Source organism: Podarcis pityusensis (genome assembly GCF_964106645.2).
Source record: "Podarcis pityusensis genome assembly, chromosome: 6".
NCBI lineage: Eukaryota > Metazoa > Chordata > Lepidosauria > Squamata > Lacertidae > Podarcis > Podarcis pityusensis.
In genome coordinates, this window is record NC_138030.1 from 49,318,972 (window position 1) to 49,338,714 (window position 19,743).

Here is a 19,743-nt window from a genome sequence, read left to right on the forward strand (position 1 = left end):
AGAATTCAGTGTAGGCCTTTGCCCTGCAGGGAATGCTGGCTCCACTCCAGACATTGCTGACAAACTGTTTTGGTAAGAACAAGGAAGGGAGTGAAAAAATCAACTGAATCAAGAAATAACTCATTGGCATGAGAAGGTAATCAAGTACCACTATAACTATTAACTTGGATTTAATAGCCAGGGCGGTACAAGTTCACAGAAATATGCCCAAAGGGTTCTGCGTCTGTAAGTGTTGCCAAGGCAACAAGCGAGTTATAGATCCCTGATCCCTTCTCCTTCAGGAAAAAAATGTCACCATTCCAGGTGGTGTGTTTCCATTTCCTGAGAGTAAACCATGAGGGCCCTTGTGAGGTCATGCCACCATTTCATTCAAGTCTGTTTGTATATTTATGAGACATCTTAGTTTAGCTACCATGTGTGTGACAGATATTTCCGCTTACAAATAAATAAGATGGTGATTTCCTGAGTAGGCCATCTTCAGACTGTCAAATTCACAGCCATATTTGGCACATTCAGCTCCATGGGATTAGTATTTCGTATACTGATGCTATCTACAAAATAGTGCTTTCTGCTCATGGGCAACCAGTTATAGGATATGGAAGGGAATGTACAGAATTTATGAGAATTGAAACTTGAAACAGCAGATTCGCTATTCCACGCACATGCAGCGACCAAAAATCATGCAGAATGTTGCAGGGAAGGAAGATTCTCTTCAGCAATAAATTCATTTTTCTGTAGTTAAAAACTGTTACGGAGCACTAAATAAATAGTGTTCCAACCAGGTTTTCGTACAAACTACATCAGCATTTCCCAGCAGTATCAAGAGTGAGGCACTGCTACAAACATTTGCTTGGTTGCTTGAGGGCACAGTTTTGTGTTTATCCATGTTTTGAACTCTGTGGAGAAAAGCCACAGGGAGGGAAGTTGAAGTAGAGAAATGGTCGCTGAGGGAAGGGTTGGGACATCTTCCTCTTTCTCTATTAAAAAATTTCCCAAAGTTTTATGTTCTAAAAAAAAGATGGTAGGGCTTCATAACATGTGTTTGCACTAAGGATGGCTATGTTCTGGTTTGCATAGGTAAGCTCTCCTTTAGATGTGAACTAAATCAAATTCTCTGCTATTCCTAGTTTGCATATAACATATAATAATAATAATATAGTTAAGACCTTCATGGTATCGTTTTAAGAATCACTTTTAAATTGTGGAGTGTTTTTCTCTTGCATACATGTGCAGATTTTGAATGTTGTTATTTTATTTATGATTGTCCCAAAGTGATTATAATACAATGAAAACATGCACAGAACAGCTGCATATATAAAAACAGCTGACATCTGCATACATAAAAATTATATATGCACACACTAATAATAATAATAATAATAATATCATCTTACCCATCAGGCTGGGTTGCCCCAACCACTCTTAAAACAACAAGGCATATATAAAATCAATTCAGTTCTGATACTGATAATAAATGACACCAAAGATTTACACTTGGAAGGCTTGTTATAAAAGAGAATCATCTTCGACAGGCACTAAGAGGGCAATGCAAAAGGTGCCTGCTTGTCAGTTTCTCCTTAGGTGCTCAGTAATGTATGATTTTTTTTTAGCCTTTACAGTTTCTTCACTGCTTGAATTGTTATCTGTTGCATACTTCCTCGTGCCTGAGAAATAAAATGAAAAGCACCTCTCTCACACCCTCTCCACCACATTTGCACTCTCCCACATTTGACCTCTAGTTTGTTATCTTCGAGCCTTTGGTTAGCTGTAATCAACAATCTCTTCTGTGGTGTCCACTTTAGTGATGGTTGTCCCAGCAGCCATATCTATGGTAACAGGTGGACTTTACTCGGATCAAATGCATTGAGACATGAGTGTATTCTGCTATTCATTTAGCCAGGAAGAGCAAACACTGTCTTTAACTTGGTACTTTGCCAAAGGAGTATCTTAAGTAGCTTTTATGGGTTGCTCCAAACCACCTGTTTATTCAGCATTCATCCTGATTTGCTTGCAAAAGCTTATGTGGTGGTTAGGCCACACTATGCGTTTATAGCACATGGCTTCCCCGCAAAGAATCCTGGAAACTAGTTTGTTAAGGGTGCTGGGATTTGTAGCTCTGTGAGGACTAAACTACCAGATGCTGGCTTTATAGAGGATTAATTCTTATTTGTTTATTAGGCAGTTATATTATAATGAGCAGACATCCAGCAAGCATGCTGATTTGCTTGCGGGGTGTTTAGTCATCTTCCTGACTATTGTTTGTTCATCCCATAAATTTCAATATCCTGTCATCTTATCACTTTCCTAAATCCAAAGAGTCCTTTGTTTTTAAAGTGTTACGGCAACAGTTTTTAAATCCACTTTAATTGCACAAACCTTTTGTTCCGGTGTGTGCTTGAATCCGTCCCACAAAATAGTGACAGCCTGGAGGCACTTTTAGTGATCTGGTCCTTGAGTTACATGTTGTGGTGAAGCAAATAAGGGGTGGTCTCAGTACCCATCCGCTGCTTGAAGATTTGCTTGGGCCTCATTCCCAGATGCTCCTCACAACTTGTGGATGTGAGTGCCTGTTGACTGTTTTCTCCCACTGGTTCCAACAAGAGTTGTTTTCTTAATGTTAACTGTCACACATGGAAGAGGGATATCACAGGAATTGTGGCTGGGAGGGCTACGGTCTTGATAACAGTTGCCACCCACCTCTCTCTGCACCTAGTGGTATTTGTATTTTTGTGTGTGTGTGTGTGTGTGTGTGTGTGTGTCTGTCTGTCTCACATAAACTTGCTAATCACATTATTGGCATCCCCTTGCTGGGTCTGAGAAAAAAAGGCTCATCAAGTGTAGCATTCTGCTCTCAGTGTCGCAACAGGATGTCTATGGGAAGCCCGCAAAGGACCCCTGGACGGTTAAGTCCAGACAAAGGTGACTATATGGTTATGGCACATATCTCGCTTTCAGGCCGAGGGAGCCGGCATTTGTCCACAGACAGCTTTCCGGCTCGTGGCCAGCATGGCTAAACCCTTCTGGCACGATGGGACACCATGATGGAAACCAGAGTGCATGGAAACACCTTTTACCTTCCCGCCACAGTGGTAGCGATTTATCTACTTGCACTGGTATGCTTTTGAACTGCTAGGTTGGCAGAAGCTGGGACAGAGGAACAGGAGCTCACCCCATCGTGTGGATTCGAACCGCCGACCTTCCAATCAGCAAGCCCAAGAGACTTTGTGGTTTAGACCACAGCGTTACCCGCTCCCTTGGGAAGCCCACAAGCACCATGAGGGTGCAATACCACTCTCCCATTTAGCAAGTGCAACCACAGAGCCATTTCTCCCTTACCCCACACTCGAATTCCCAGACCAGAGCCACCCTCATTTGCTTGGAGCACCCACCCCACAATTCACAACATTCACAGACTATTCTTCTGAGAGCACTGCCAGCTCCTGCCAGTCCTCTACGACATCCAGTGCTTCCTGCCCAAAGGCCCTGTCCTTAAGAACCACCACCACAAGGGCAAGACATACTGCCTATCTGATCATAGCAGCCTCCAGCCAATGCTGCCACTCTTGCAGGCCATGGCGCAGTGGTTTTGGGCTGGGGAAGTGGTGGGGCCCAGGACTGGAGGAGGCCTTTACCCAGGCTTCCTGAGCAGCTGGCCTGGCACTTCCCAGATAAGCTTCCCTTGCACAGGTCCAGCAACAAAGGTTCAGAGCTTACGTTCACTGGAACAAAAAGCCAAGCAGTCCCTGTCTGCTACCTCAGCAGGAGTGCAGGCCACTGATGTATCCATGTGTCCAATGTTCTGCCAGAGCATATACTGTCGACACCAGCAGTGCGGAGGGACAATATTTTGACTTGGGTCTGATCCTGGATGTACCCTCCAGTAGGATGGCAGTTCCTCTGTGCCTGGTGAGGCCACTGCTTGCCATACTCCTGCTCATCTCTTTGCCTGTGCTGAACTGTGTCTACATCACAGATGAAGGTAAGATTACAAACTGCTACTACTGTCCATGGTTTAGGGCAGAGCTTTCCAAACTTTTCATGTTGGTAACATACTTTTTAGACATTCTTCATTTCACAACACAGTCATTCAGTTTTACTAGCAAACCAGAGATTAAACTAGCCCCTTTCCTGCCCTGGGAGGAGCTTGGGGTACATTAGCAGAACACACCTACACGCTGCAGCCGACACACTAATGTGTCGCGACACAATTTGGAAAGCTCTGGTTTAGGGGAAAAGGTGAGGATGAAGCATGGCTTTTGTTACTTTTTTTGTGGCCCTAGAAACCTCATTAGGAAAGCCAGGCAGGTGAACATTCTTGTGGACGAAAGGCATCTGGGCAGGGGGGATGGGATGGGGCTTTCTGGAAGCACCACAACAACCAGCTTTCCTGGATTAGGGTTTCCAATTTCTGATCAAAAATGCCCTCTAGGCTTTTGATCACTGTGGCATGCAGATGTCATCAGGCAAGGCTTCTCACAATGCAGCGATGAAAGAAGACACTCTTTTCAAACTATTCTCTACCATGCCCTTATTAAAACATAACTCTGGACTGTACCATGTGGGATCAGGAAACTTTGGAATAAATGAAGCTCTTCCATACTTGTGGATCAAGGTCCACCTTGGCTGCTGCAGAAGGAGGGTTAGGAGAAAACCCTTTCATGTCCTATGCCAGGACGAGGCCCAGCACAGAAAACTATAGATCCCAGAACTATAAGTGCTGAAAATTGTAGCTCTGTTGAGATAAACTACAGTTCCCGGGATTCTTTGGGGAAAGTCCTGTGCTTAACATGTATGGTATATTCACAGCCTCAGAGATCTACCTGCACACCTCCACCAAAGCGTTTCCTCTGTACATTATTCAGGGCCACCAGTCAACAGAAGAGCAAGGAACATTGGTATGTGGAAAGATGGAATAGGTTACGAAGGCTCAAAGTGAATGTGGGTACCGAAAGTGCCAAATTGTTTCCTGTCCAGATCAATGCAGTTCTTTACTAGGATCAGCTATTAAGTGCAGTCTTTCCAGATGATGAGAATTTTCCTCACCACAGCTCTCAATTAGGGAGAAACAAGATCTGACTAGAATTCAGGTTTGTTTTTCCAACACCCGTTATTCTTCAATGTCCTTTGTATAGAGTGGTTGTGTTTCCTCCCTTCTTCTGTGGGGGCACCGGGGTGGGGGGACAGGGACATAAAAAAGACACTGACCAAGAGTGCTGTCTATGTTCAAAACTTGAATAGCTCATAAGCAGATACACATAACCGCTTGATCAGTGAGCTTTTCAGCTTTTGCTGATGGATATGATACTGTTAGAAATACTACAAGGACAGAAACCAAAATCTAAAGAAATTCTTCTTTGACTTAGCATGAATCATAAACCTCAAATTGTTTAAGGGTAAGATGTAAAATTATTGACTAAATATATACAGCGGTACCTCGGGTTACATACGCTTCAGGTTACATACGCTTCAGGTTAAAGACTCCGCTAACCCAGAAATATTACCTCGGGTTAAGAACCTTGCTTCAGGATGAGAACAGAAATCGTGCTCCGGCGGCACAGCAGCAGCAGGAGGCCCTATTAGCTAAAGTGGTGCTTCAGGTTAAGAACAGTTTCAGGTTAAGAACGGACCTCTGGAGCGAATTAAGTACTTAACCTGAGGTACCACTGTATAGTATTCAGATTTCACAGATATCCTATGTCCTGCAGTGTTACTTCCCGAACCCTTAATTCTGATGGTATAATTCATTTTACCTTCTTGCATTGTTTGTTCCTACAGAATTATTGATCCCCTTGATTTCTTTGTTTCCCTCTCAAATCTTTTAAAATTAGGGCTCCCTCCAGATGTCCTTTTTATTGTGTATTTGTCATTACCCATGATTCTGCCTGCAAAAGTGTCATGGTGAACCTATACTGCTTTGTTTCCAGTCAATGCATGTCCCATAGTCTCCTGCTTTCCTTTCTCACTGGGATTCTAGATACAATATTTACCCTTATAAGACACTCCTGAAACACTGTGGGAGGGAAAAGCAGCTAGTGAATTATTTTCGTGGGGATGGGTTAATGAACCCTGTTACTTCTCCACTCAAAATCTTAGCGTCTTGAGACTACTTTTTTTAAAGTCATTGTTTTCATTGCATTTGCGTATAATGTGTAGTTTGCTCCCTTATCTTGCTTCCTCCCACTGTCACTGGGAGTTCTATCTCCCTGGGACAGGAAGCTGCTCCCCCCGCCCCAAGTTTGCCACAAAACCACATGGCTATTTTGGGATGTTTGTGAACACTTCCTGGCAGCAAATACTTTGGGGTGGTGGTAATCATTAGCTCCCCCTTTCCCTAATCCTTTCCCAACCCACTCAAACAACTGTGTGGCCAATATGGATGTTCACATAAAAAAACAGAAACAGAATGACAACATTTAGGGTCAGTACCGTTTGCATTTGTGGGTTAAGAAAATCAGTACTGTTAGATGGATGTGTGGTGTACAAAAATGAAAATACATTATAGAAGGGATGAGGAACCTATGGCCAGGTTGTTGGACTACAACTCCCATCAGCCCTAAACATTGGCCATGCTGGCTGAACTAATGGGAGGTGGAGTACAACAGGTCCTCATTCTTGCATTATAGAGAAAATTAATACTGTTGGGGGGGGAATTTTAATGAGCCACTAAGCTTCACGGCAGAAGGGGGTCATAACAGGGCCAGTGACTGCAGGCTGCACCACCCACCCACCCCAAGATGCAGGGCAGGGTCTTTGCATGTTACCTGGTACGTACTTATTCAGAGAACTGCACCCAAACATTCAGGTTGGTGCCAAAGAATGAGAGCGTGGAGGTGCACTTTGAATAACCACAGCCAGCCCCCCACCTTTATTGAGCAACTTCTTGCACCTCACCCCACACCCACTTAATTCAAAATTAACCAACATTATTTGATCCCTTCATGTGGCTAACTTTTATCTAGATCATCAGCCGTTCTCCTCAACAGAAACTAGTTTGTCAGCTTCTAAGACTGTATGAACCCCCCACCCCTCACCCCATTTGCTCTGCAGTCATCATTATACTCCCACTGCTTGTTTGGGAAGAGGCAAAGCCCACATTATCCACAATCCGTATCTCTCTTGTGGTTTGTTATGAAATAAATACTGTGTTTTGGTGCATTTTCCCACACACCTGCTTTGAACCAAATTGAGAAAAAGAGCCACCTAGTTGCATTTCAAGCCAGTGATGTGTACACAGCCTAACACACATTTCTCTCCACTGCAGTGTGTCTTCTGGAAATTCTGTCATGCATTTGATAAGGATATTTGATTTTATATCCCTTCCCTCCCCATTATCATAGCTACCTCACCCATGTGTTGGCAAACAGGATCTCTGCCCCCCCCCCCCCAAGGCTAACTGTAGCATGGAGTGGGGAAAATTCTGTTGTAATCACTAAGGGGAGAAGGGTTAAATTTCACCACCACCACCCCAGCATGCTGTGTTCCCAATGAACATTGCTGCTTGGCACTTGCAATTTTTTAAAAAAACAATGTTAGAGAAACCATTAGCATCATGCGTAGTTACAGGTAGGTAGTTGTGTTGGTCTGCCGTAGTCAAAACAATTTTTTTAAAACAAATTCTTTCCAGTAGCACCTTAGAGACCAACTAAGTGTATCTGAAGAAGTGTGCATGCACATGAAAGCTCATACCAATAACAAACTTAGTTGGTCTCTAAGGTGCTACTGGAAAGGGGAAAAAATTATTTTGTTTCATCGTGTGTAGTTAGGCTCCTAGAAACATAAGAAGTTTCATTAGAGTAGGCCAAACTATTGGTCTATCTGGCCTGGAACTGTCCAAAAGTGAAGAAGCATTTCACATCATGCACTACCTGATTTTCTTAGCACACTGAAGAAAGGCCCTACAGGAGTGGTGCCTTCTCCCCTTCTGAAACTTCCTCACACCCAAAGACTTGAGCATGGCTATAAAACTCTTATTCCAAGCTGACTGGAGCCCTGGAGAGAAGCACAACCCGTGACAGGCTGTGGTGACTTACTGGCCATTTCTTACAGCTTGTGCTTGTACAAACACTTGTATTAATCTCTATGACCACAGTTCTATTTGCCATGCACTTGCTTCCTCTCATCTCACAGTCCAGATGACTTTGGGTATTTGTGGTTACAATTGTCACCCTATTCAGCTTGAAGACTTATGCAAGCTTCTTTCTTTCTTTCTTTCTTTCTTTCTTTCTTTCTTTCTGTCTTTCTGTCTTTCTGTCTTTCTGTCTTTCTGTCTTTCTGTCTTTCTGTCTTTCCTTCTTTCTTTCTTTCTTTTTCTCTCCCCACACAGAGGCTGATCTATTGGCTGAAACAGCTCAGGACATCTTCTGCTTTTCTCGCACTTTTGAGGATCTCACTTGCTTTTGGGATGAACCAGCACATGTGGATGGGGCATATCGGCGCTTCTTCTATACATACAAAGGGTGAGAGGTTTTTATACATAGCTATGATCCATAGTCCAGGCTGTCTGGAAAGTTTCCAGTAGAAGAATACTGCAGCTCCTTGAGGTTTCCCACTGCCCACTCTCTTCATCTCCACAGAGACAGAAGCCGAGAATGCACTCTGAGGTCAGCAAAGCACAGTGATGGAGGCTGGCGCCATGTCTGCATCTTCCCCAGGAACCATCAGGATATTCTGCTCTTTGCAGAACTCCACATCGAGGTGTTAGACACCATTAGTAATCACACCACTCGCTCTCAGGATCTCTCTGTGGCGTCTGTTGGTAAGCCTTCCTTCGGATTTGAGAAGCAAGGAAATGTGGCGTGACATTAAAAACAATTTTTAAACACTTAACAATCACAAAACATGTGATGGCTCCTGAAAATATGTATCTCAGGTGTCATCCTTAGGACATGGTCCTAAATCCCACCCACCACTGGCAGGGCTTGTTGAGTGGTACAGCCATCACTGCATCAGGATTCCACCACTCACAGATATACCATTAGCAAGCTTCCTGTCTGCACACACATTTAGAGGGCAAAAGGGGGACAGCTGAGTGAAGGGACACCTCTGCCTAATCCAGCCCCCAGCCTGGCAAACAACAACAACCAACAGTACTGAGGATGAGGCCATATGTATCTCCCTGGGAAGGAAGTTCAAAGGGGTGGGGCACTGGCACCTGCCAGCCAAACAACTCTTGCTGGTGGATCAGGGAGCAGAGCCTGCCCTAAGGATCTCACAGTAAAATCTGAGCATGAGGAGGAAAGCCAGAGGCAAAGGGAAGGGTGGATAAAGTGGAGGTCACATAAATAAGAAATGAAGTTACACCTACTTAAGCTTCACACTTGAGGATGTGACACCATCAAATTCTTGCAAACTTTCATTTCTACATTTGGCTCTGTCCATATGGCTGCCCTTTTCCTAGAGGCTAAGAAGTAGTGCATCCGGCCAGAATGCGGATGCCTAGATTGACATACCTGTCCCATACCACCAGAGCTTGCCCTTGCTAGCTGGAGAACTGCAGCCCACCTTTCTGCTGCTTTGTTGTTGCGTGCTGCAGTCCCAAGAAAGCAACCTTGCAGCAGACGCAGCCAAGTCCCCAGCATTCTTGCTTGCCTCTGCAGATTCCTGCACTCCCAGTTGTGACTACCACACAGAGAAGCATTCCACTGTAAATATATTGCATATACAGGAGAAATGTAACAAATCCACATATTATGTATTTATTAGAACACTACTTGGGGATTTACTGTTGCTTCAGAGATTGAAACAATGGTAATATTTACTGCACCACTTAAGTGTTGAAATTATATCTTCATCTGTCTTTGTTTGTAAATCCCATAGTTTTCTATCTACGTTTGTAAATCCCACAATTGTCTATCTATGCTTAGGTCTGATTGCTCCACCAATGAATGTAACAGTGGTGTGGCCTGGAGTGGCACGACAGTTGCACGTAGCCTGGACCCCCCCACCTTTCCACTATGCAGACTTCTTGGCCTATGAGGTTCTTTACAGTGCTGAAGGCTCCACAGAGCCACCATCCAGGGTATGGCTTATATGGGGCAGGGGAGGTTGTGGTGTATGACACCTGCAGGGCAGCTGGCTGTGTCTAAAACTCTAAGCAGGACACCAAGCTCTGTGGCTATCAAGTAGGGGTGAAGGAGCAGTTCAATGCGGTTTGCATTTATAGGTGAGCCTACTTATTTTGCACATTCTGCAACACTACACGAACCTTTGAACTCTACAATTCTATGATCCTATGAAAACACAGACATCCTTCCAAATTCAGAATTCTCTGAATTTTGCAGTGCAGTTCTCCAGCCAAATAGTGTGTACAAAAACACAAATACTAGGATAAAATGTGCCTACAAATGCACATATTACTGAAAATAGCATACAAAAATGCATTAGATAAGGGAAAACACCTTTGCCAAAATGTGTGTATTATGCAAATGAAGCAGCGTAAAAGGGGAGAAATTTGCAGTAAAATGTTGCTAAATTTTCATGAGCACTTGTTGTTAAACAATTTGCAAACAGATGAGCTATCGGGGGAAACTACTTCCACTAATCCTTACATGTGCCTGATTCCATCCCTCATAGATGGAAGTGAAGAACAGCCATACATGCCGCCTCAGAGACCTGCTCCCTGGGCACTGCTACCACATCCAAGTGCGCACCAAGCCTGATGGCCTCTCTCTTGATGGGCTCTGGGGAACATGGTCTCCAGTAGTATTAGCAGAGACACCCCATCTCCCTGGTAAGTGTCCTGTTGTTTGGTAAACAGTTGTCATGGGGATCTTAGTTGCATTACTTTCGAACAATGCACTATGACTGCATACATATTGTTGCACGCCACCCCAATCTCCAAGCAGTGAGAGTTTCAAGTTGTTTCAGGTGCTTACCCGGGGTTTGGTTTCCTCAGAATGAGGGACATTGGAGGGACACAATTTCTCAGAATGAGGGACATTGGAGGTAATATGAAATGCTTCCAAGAAGCACTTGTTAAATCTTCAGAGCTTTATTGCTTTACAATAAAGAGCAAACACCAGAATATGCCAATCACAAAAAAGAAATGCTTATTAAACTATGAAAGGTAATATATGAAATGCTTCCAGGAGATGCTTGTTGAATTATGAAAGGTAATAAGCACCTGGACTAATTAAAACAGCATACATCTCCCTTGCAAAATAAGAGATGAAGAGCAATAGGAGTATCTAACTGAATCTTCACTGACTTCCTCAGAGGAAGGTAAATCTCACTGCGGTTGTAATCTGTATTTTGACCCAATAAAGTTTTTCATTAGATTTCTATCCCACTCTTCCTCCCCAAGGAGATCTGGGCAGCTCCTTTTAAGAAATAGAACCCCATAAAAAGAAGTGTCCAGGCACCAGAAATCCTAGAGGCATATATCTGAGCACCTGTTGCCATCAGGGTGGAACCTATGCCTTCCCCACCGTATTTTAGCCGTCTCTTTGTATTGTAAATAGTTGTTTCACCAATGCTGACATAAATTGATATGTGCAAAAAGCAACAACCATTTATTTCCGTCAGGGAGGTGGTAGTGGCAGTAGTAGCTGATCTCTAGTAAGGCAAGGGGAGCTGAGGTGGCCTTGGTAGGAACAGGGGCCTGAGGAAAGAGGAGCAGACTGAGAGGGAGGAAAAGGCCATCCATCTTGGGTGTGCCACAGTGGCCAGGTGAAGGCCAGGATCTGTCTTTAATGTGAGGGTGCAGAGGATGTCCATGTGTTGTCTATGAAGGCAGGGTGGTGTGGAGGCAGAGGATTGGTTTGGGAAGAAATGGGTAGAGGCAGGAACCAGTAGCAAGCAAGCAAGCAAGCAAGCAAGATCGTCACTGTTGCAACAGAGTCCCCCACCCCTGTCCCGCTGCAGGAAGGTAAGGACCTAGAACAAAAGTGTATAACAGCTTTTAAAGGCTTTAGAAATTGCACAACCCCTTAGCCAAAGACCACCCAAAAGCATCATACAACCGTCACAGAAACAGGCAGTCTACAACATAAATTTGAGAGTTTGGCTTGTCTCCTGTTTCTCAAGATACCTGATAATGCTTGCTGACTTGCATTATCTTTGCCAGTTGGGGCCATCTTGTGAAATAGTATGTACCCTAGTTTCTGAAACCATTGTCACAGACCTCTCCCCTATTCATAAACAAAGTGTGCTCTTTTGAGTGAATTTGAAGGATTTGTAAGTGAAAAGAACCATTGGGGAAGGTTTTTCCATGGTATTTCCTTCTGCAGAGAAATATTTGGGGTCTGAAATATCTCAGGCATGTGGTTTATGTACTTAAGTTTTATTTATGACACCTTAGAATTCTTATGACAATTCCACATTGTATTTAAAAGATGCTGTCTTACTCCTGATTCCTCTCACTCTCTGTTCTGCCAAGAGGAAATTGGCCTGCAGTGCTTCACTCCTGACCTACGCCAATTGCACTGCTGGTGGAAGTGGGAGACCACAGAACCTGGCCCCTCTCAAAGCATATTGTACTGGGCAGAAGAGAACAGCAGAAATTCAAGGTGACACAACAACACTCCGCCCCCAAATCCTGGGCTGTCCTGCTGCCGTAGTTATGATTGCTGGTGTCCACAGTTCATCCTCCAAAACACCCCTGCCTCCCCCTCAACTCTCACATGTCCACAATAGGCAAAGCTCTGAATCAGCCTTGCCTCTGAAGTCACCCAAGGCTGCCCCCAAATATTCATATCATCTAGTCCAACCCCATACCAAGCAGGGAAATGAGGTGGGTCACTTTTGCCTATGTGGTCTTGCACATGTCCAGGGACTTTCTTTTTTAAAGATGTGTACGCAAGTACCTGTGTAAGAAGTAAAAAGGTAGTGGAGGCAGAGGAGGAAGAATGATTGAGAGGAGGGACAAAAAAGAAATCCTGGGTATTTTTCATCAGGCTCTGCCCATTAATGCATACGGCAAGCACCAAAATAGCAATGAATCTATTGACTGGGAGGAAACTGGAGTGTGCGGGCATTTGTGAGCCAACCATACATGCAAAAAGAAAAAATGAGCTTCAAATGACCTGTTTGCAAGATAATGCCTCTGTGTGGACATAGCTTCTGTTGATATAGCTGACTCCATCCTCACTCTTGGTTTCCAGAATGCAAACCTGGCAGAAGTGTGAGGGGAAAGAAGAGGAGATTAAGCCCCACTATGATCGCCATAACCAGACATGCACCTTCCAGCCTAGCAACACAAGTTATATCTCTGTCCTGGTGATTCTCAGCCAGGGACAGCAAGAAGTCAACTACTTGAAAGAGCCATTCCAAATGCACCATGTTGGTAAGAATCTCCAACATGTCTGGGCCACGGCACCATGGCTGCTGTCAGTCTGCATTTTGGGGGTAGCAAACTGTCCTGAAGAGCAGGAGCATCAGGCGGTGTATAGTGCTGTTTGCACTGCATTGGGCCTCTGCCGCTTCTGCAAACTGAGCTGACTTGACCAGCCATCTCTCTCCCTCTGATTACAGTACTCACTGCCCCACCAAGCATCCTGCAAGTCACTGTAGACAGAGGTGTGCTAAAGCTGGAGTGGGCACCACCACTGGAAGAATTAGCTGAACATATGGTGTATCAGATACAGTATGCAGAACAAGACATCTCAAAATGGAAGGTAATATAAAAATGTATGAGGAATGCATGAGAGAGTATTAGGACCACACATCTGTTGCATTAGATACCCTTTTTTCCCCTTTCAGTACTAGAGCACAACTGGAAACATAAGGGAAGTGCCTTTGATAAAAACACATAGCTTTTCCCAGGAAACACTCCCTGGCAACAGCTGAAAAAAAGGAAAGGAAAGAAAGGCTAATCCAGTTGCAGGCTGCATTAATAGAGCCATAGTTTCCAAAATGAGAAGCAATAGCTCCACTTTATTTTGCACCAGGACCTCATCTGGATTACTGTGTGCAGTGCTGGGCTCTTCACTTTTAAGCTATAGACAAAATGTAATGAGTTCAGTGGAAGGCAATGAATCAGTGTCAATAGCATGAATTATGCTCCACCCCCAGCCATCACCATTGGTCTAGGAGACAAGCACAAGCTGAAGGGATGTGTGTCATTGTTGGAATGTTCAGTCACCAAACTGATCTCTGTTTATACATGTCCTGAGGCATGTGAGACCACAGAAAAGAGCTAAGGCTATAAAACAGCTTTTATAGAACATGTTATTTTTGCAGCTCAGATAGAGTGGCTATGGGGTTCTGACCCAGTTCTTCTGAAGTAGCCAATTATATATAAAGGAGCTCACCTGATCCTGCCTCACCCAACAGGGCCCAAACTTCCATCTTCCAGTCTATGGTGCCCTTGGTCTTTCACTCAGTTCCTCCAGCCTGTTCAGCGTTTTGGGGTGAGATGCAATCACATACTGGCAAAATCAAGTTGCACAGTTCAAGTGAATTTGGTGTGCTGGAAAGGGTGGGCTAACAGTTGTTTGATACAGTGTCATCTGACCTCTCTGCAAACAAATTGGGATGAATATTCAATAAATAGCTAATATCATCTAACCTCCATGTAAATCACTGATCTTCAACTGGTAGGTCAGGACCCTGCGGTTCAGCCTTTCTCAATGTTCTCAAAGATGTTGAACTACAATTCCTATGATTCCTAGCCAGTGTGGCCAATGGTCAGGGATGAGGGGAGTTGTAGTTCAAGAACATCTGGGGACTCAAGGTTGAGAAAGGCTGTTTTAGTTGACAATGGACTGATCCAAGGTGGGTCACAACAAGAGCACTCCCACCTTGCAAATATATGGCAAAAGATTAAGAAATGGGTTCTCAAATGCATTTTGGGGTTAAAAGTGGGTCCTGAGTCTGATAAGGTTGAAGATACTTGCTGTAAACAATTCAGAGAGAATGCTAAATAAACAGGTTGTCTGGAAGCAACCCAGGTCAATTATCTTTTATAATTCCACTGCTCCATTTTGTCATTAAAAAGCCTTTGATCAACATGCCAGGCTTTTCCAAAGAGGTTTGTGAACTTTCTGATACAATTGCCCTCAACCCTTGTAGAGCTGTCTTCTGGCAGCAGGATTTCTGGCAAGTTCATGAAAAAACCAAGAGATGCTGCTTTTTTTTGTTTTTTGTTTTTTGTTTTTTTGTTTTTTTTTTGCCCTAGTTGCAATTTGCGGACCATCTTCAAGGACAGTGTCACATGCCATACTGCCATATCTGGCTTATGAATTCAAGGCAATCAGCCAGATGGGAAAAGTTAGGGACTTAAAGATGCTACATCCTCCAGTTTTTCAACACAAACAAAGCCTTTCACAAAGTGGGGGAGTGAGTGTGAGAAAGAGACCCATGTTAGAAGTTTGTACTGGGATCAGATGAGTGATGCTTGAGGACCAGCAAATACAGAGCAAAAGCAGTCTCACAGCTCTGACCCAGATAGCACAACTGCTCTAGGTTCTGGATGTGAATCTAACCAGCTAAGCACACCTAATGGGGCTATTCTCTGGGCAGACTCTGCAGGTGCAGTACTCAAACAGCAGTGAAATTCATCTGGCAGCCAGGGGCCACTGCTGCCTTCAGCTTCGTGCTCAGCCAGATGGACAGAAGTTCCAAGGGAACTGGAGTGTGTGGTCAGAACATGTGTGCACTGATGTCCCACCTGATTCAGGTAAGAGACCACAAATAGAAATGTAGGGTTGGATACAGGCAGTGTTTTTTTTCTAAAAAGAAATGTTTAGGGGTACTCTCATTTTCCTACTCATATTGAAATACTGCCCCTCAAAGAGGCCAAACTTAAATTCACAAAACGTTTAGGGTTATGCGTACCTCTGCATCCCCTGAGGCCCAAATGGGCATTTAGAAAAGAGCTGACATAGTTTGGTAACACAGCTTCACCCTTTGTATCTTCCCTAGGTTCAACCATCTTAAATGTGACACCTGCTCTGTTGCTCTGTGCAGGGCTTGTATTGGGGCTGGGCTGCATCTTCCTGTCCATTCACAGGTAAATTTACATCATCTAGCATTCACCTTCAATACTTAGTTTTATTTTGGGAGCTAGTTGCAAATTGGAGAAACTGTTATGGACACCATGCACAGACAATAATCACAACCATGCACATGAATGTATAGTAAACACACACACTCCCACCTTCACCAGCAATTAGGCTTGGAAAAAACCATTTTTGCTCCCCTGCCTCCCACATCAGAGATATCTTCCTAGAGTGCAGCTGGAAAGGACGTTTGTACACATGCATCCAGGAAGTTCACTCACATACACATATCCTGCAACAATTAGGTTTGAGCAAAGTCTCCTATTGGAGCCAAGAGAGGACTTTTTCCATTCCTGTTTGCAAAATGTCCCTCCCCTGATGCAATTAGGCATGAAAAAAGCCCTCTATTAGCTCTAGTCTAGTAGTAGACTTTGTTCAAACCTAATTGCAGAGGAGGTTCTACTGGGGGAGGAGGTTTAAAGCTGGGGAGAATTAACTCCCCTCCCCAGCTATCACCCTCAACATTGAAAGCTCACCTCACCCCACCGGTGGTGCCATGATTAGGCTACTATTAGCTACAATAGTAGGGTTCTTTCAAATTGCTCAGGGTTGGGGTGGACTGGGGTTGATGTAAGACCAGGGGTAGGAAACCTAAGGCCTGGGGGCCGGATGTGGCCCAATCACCTTCTCAATCCGGCCCACGGATGGTCTGGGAATCAACGTGCTTTTATGAGTAGAATGTGTGCTTTTATTTAAAATGCATCTCTGGGTTATTTTGGGGACCTGCCTGGTGTTTTTACATGAGTAGAATGTGTGCTTTTATTTAAAATGCGTCTCTGGGTTATTTGTGGGGCATAGGAATTCGTTCATTACCCCCCCCCCCAATATAATCCGGCCCACCACATGGTCTGAGGGACAGTGGACCAGCCCACGGCTGAAAAAGGTTGCTGACCCCTGTGTAAGACCAAAACAAAAAACCACACTTTGGGATGGGGCTGTGATAGAGGCAGATTTGCTTCTGTTGAGATCAGCTGGGTTCCCTGAATTTCACATGCTCATTGTTCCTTGTTAAGCAGTCTGAAACAAAAGCTCTGGCCGCCCATCCCAGACCTTCACCACATCCTGGATGGATTCCTTGAGGACAATGGAAAGCACCAGGTGAGGCCTTCCTCTTCCATACAGGCACCAACACCAATGTTGTTGGTGGATAGGACAGGAGACCAGAGTAATCATTTTTAAAGGTGGTGAACAGTATGGCTGCCTTACTGTCTTCCAGTTCTGTTTTGATGGGAGCCTGCTTCAAGTTTGCAAGGCTTCATGACTGACATGAAAACATCAGGCATAAGTTTCATAACTCTAATTAGTCTTTTCCTTGATGCAGATTTATAAATCCTGAATTGTGATTTGTAAATGTTGTCATAGTGGAAGTTTAAGAGACAGCATACTTTGTCTGAAGCAGCATTAAGAGTCATTTTAACGTGGCGAGTGAGAATACACCAAAATAGGGTATCTAACAGTGACAAAGAGGGCTATAAATACAGAACCATGAAACTGACATTTCTCTCTGCCTTATTTCTTATAGTTTCCAGCAGAATTGCATTAATTCCCATAACAAAATCTCATGCTGATGTTGCTTCTGTCAGCTATCCTCTCCCCAGGGAGATTTTCTGTCTGAAGTTGGGATGGCAAATATGTGCCCCCAGGTATTTTGTAATAGGAGTGTTAACATGTACACAGAGATAAGTATGCATGTACACATTTACCTCCACACTGTAGATTGGAGAGGGTGAAGCCCAGGGACATTTTTGTGTTTCTGATGTTGCTTCCTTCCCATCTTCCAGGTGAATGCTTTCTTCTGCAACAAAACTTTAGAGGACACACCTTTGACTTGCCTGCTGGAAGTCCTGTCTGAGATACCCCTGGAAACACGTAGCAGTAGCCCTCTCCTAGATAGTACTCAGCTGCACCAGACAGAAAGGGACACCCAGGCTTCTTCACACTTGTACTACATGGTGCCAAGTCCTAGCAATCCCCAAGGGAATAATAATGAAAATGAGTATTTTGGTGTCACTGATGATGGACATGACACGCTCTCACTGCCCTTGGAACATGATCTACACATAACTTCGGAACTGAAGGTCCAGCTAAGTATCTTCACCTTGTTCAGCACACCACTTTTGGCTCCTGACACAAAAGAGGAAAGAAGATGGGAAACTTCTGGGGACGAGTCTGTGTCTGCCACACACATATCAAACCAGTCTTACCTGCTTGTGGGCTGACTGTACATGCTCATTAGAGGGTGGCAACAAGAAATGATGTGGTTCTGTAGATTTTTGCAGAAGATATTCTCAGCTGCTGCAGGGAAGGCATTTTGCCAATTCCTGCACATTGAATCTGTTTCCTGTCCTTAGCAGCTGATTGCATTAGGCTGAGGGATAAAAGTAAAACCTGATTGGGAGATATACCCACATGGTAACTGGTACTCAAGGCCCATCATATATATTTCCAAATGCAGTGCAATTCCTAAGAAACTACACCCTACTGATTTACCCATTTGATTTTTATAGCACGAGAGCCAGAGATAGCTGCAAAAAGCCATTTAGGACTTTCCACAACATGGAGAAGTAAACTGGCCGTTGCATGGGATGTTATGCCGATTATGAGAGCCAATCACAGCAATACGTGGTGAGCATAGAAATGCATATAATCTGTGGCTACTTAGTCTTAATGTGGTAACTCACATCATGTTGATAGGCCACACTGTAAAAATCAACTTAATCTATTCTGCCTTTGACTTCATTTTACATCACGAGCCACAACTCTCCTACAGCCGGGGAGTCACTATAATTACTGGCATTTGCATTGTGACCAGGTATTAGTGCATAGAATAATGTTTAGTAGTGCAACTTTTGTAAAAGCACACTCACTGTGGTCCCCTCAGTGCAAAGCCACGGAAATATGTAGGAGGTGGAGTTTTTGCAAGAGTATTCAGGATGAGATGGTTTTGAAACATAACACACAGGGCTTTCCAAAGGGACTCATTGCTCAAACGCCTCTTAAAATGTAAGGGTGTGGCTGAGCTTAGCATTTCGCCTTCAGACATGTATATACTACCTTGTTCTTCCCTGTATATTGCTTTGTACAGTCTGTGTTGGTGATTATACTATAGGTAAAGAATAAAATCCCATTGGCTCTGAAGAGGTTTTACTTCATGAGATTACAAATTGCTTACACTGAAAATAACCAGTCTTGCACCGCACAACACCTTAAAAAGCATTGGTCTGTTTGTGTCAAGCCTAACATTCTGGGAGCAATCTATCCTGGCCAATATTATCCCACTTCCAACCGTAGAGGCTAATTTAGTGCAAAGCATAAGAGCTTACATTTATTCCCAGCAATTAACCATATCACTAATGCTCAAACTGACTTTCTTGCACTTCAGGTCTGTCTACTGTTAAAATCAAAAGGCCTGTTAGTTTAAATGCAAACAGCTGGATTTAAGCAATTTGTGGATCACAGCATGCATTGCACAACTGGTTATTCAGATCTTCCTCAACAAGGCAGCCTGCAATCTTCCCCAGTCTACTCAAGGTTGGGGACAAGACTCTGGTTTTTTTGAGGTGTGATGCCAGAGTTGGGTTCCCAGGCCAGAGTTGAAAGCGCAGCAGTCTTTGTTGTTTTTATTCCACAGGCATGGAACCCTCTAGTTACTAGTCTAGTAGGTACTTGATGGCATTTGAAGGTCAGAAGTCAAGCACATCTTGTACTAGAGATCAAATGCAGCATTTAACCCTCACTGCTACAG

General features: G+C 44.0%; 1 protein-coding gene and 1 long non-coding RNA gene across 4 annotated transcripts; one reads left to right on the top strand and one right to left on the bottom strand.

Annotated features, from left to right (window-relative positions):
* The first annotated feature begins 2,336 nt into the window (after positions 1-2,336).
* On the top strand, positions 2,337-19,136 carry MPL (MPL proto-oncogene, thrombopoietin receptor). 2 transcript variants are annotated; one of them, XM_081009396.1, is made up of 12 exons: positions 2,337-3,979; positions 8,324-8,456; positions 8,574-8,755; positions 9,864-10,018; positions 10,573-10,729; positions 12,377-12,506; positions 13,101-13,282; positions 13,471-13,613; positions 15,460-15,616; positions 15,862-15,949; positions 17,012-17,096; positions 17,780-19,136. In XM_081009396.1, exons 1-12 carry the CDS (start codon positions 3,778-3,780, stop codon positions 18,215-18,217), a joined length of 2,052 nt encoding a protein of 683 aa, XP_080865522.1. In that variant the 5' UTR covers positions 2,337-3,777; the 3' UTR covers positions 18,218-19,136. The 2 variants fall into 2 exon arrangements, with proteins under 2 accessions (XP_080865522.1, XP_080865523.1); XM_081009397.1 differs by having other exon boundaries at positions 2,339-3,979; positions 17,015-17,096.
* LOC308479139 lies at positions 8,647-18,335 on the bottom strand. Of its 2 annotated transcripts, none has more exons than XR_013987491.1 (5): positions 18,203-18,335; positions 14,250-14,456; positions 13,023-13,109; positions 9,450-9,641; positions 8,647-8,765 (listed from the first exon to the last, which is right to left on the bottom strand). It is a non-coding gene; the product is annotated as an uncharacterized lncRNA (long non-coding RNA). The 2 variants fall into 2 exon arrangements; XR_013987492.1 differs by lacking the exon at positions 18,203-18,335 and adding an exon at positions 17,702-17,812.
* Positions 19,137-19,743: the final 607 nt, after the last annotated feature.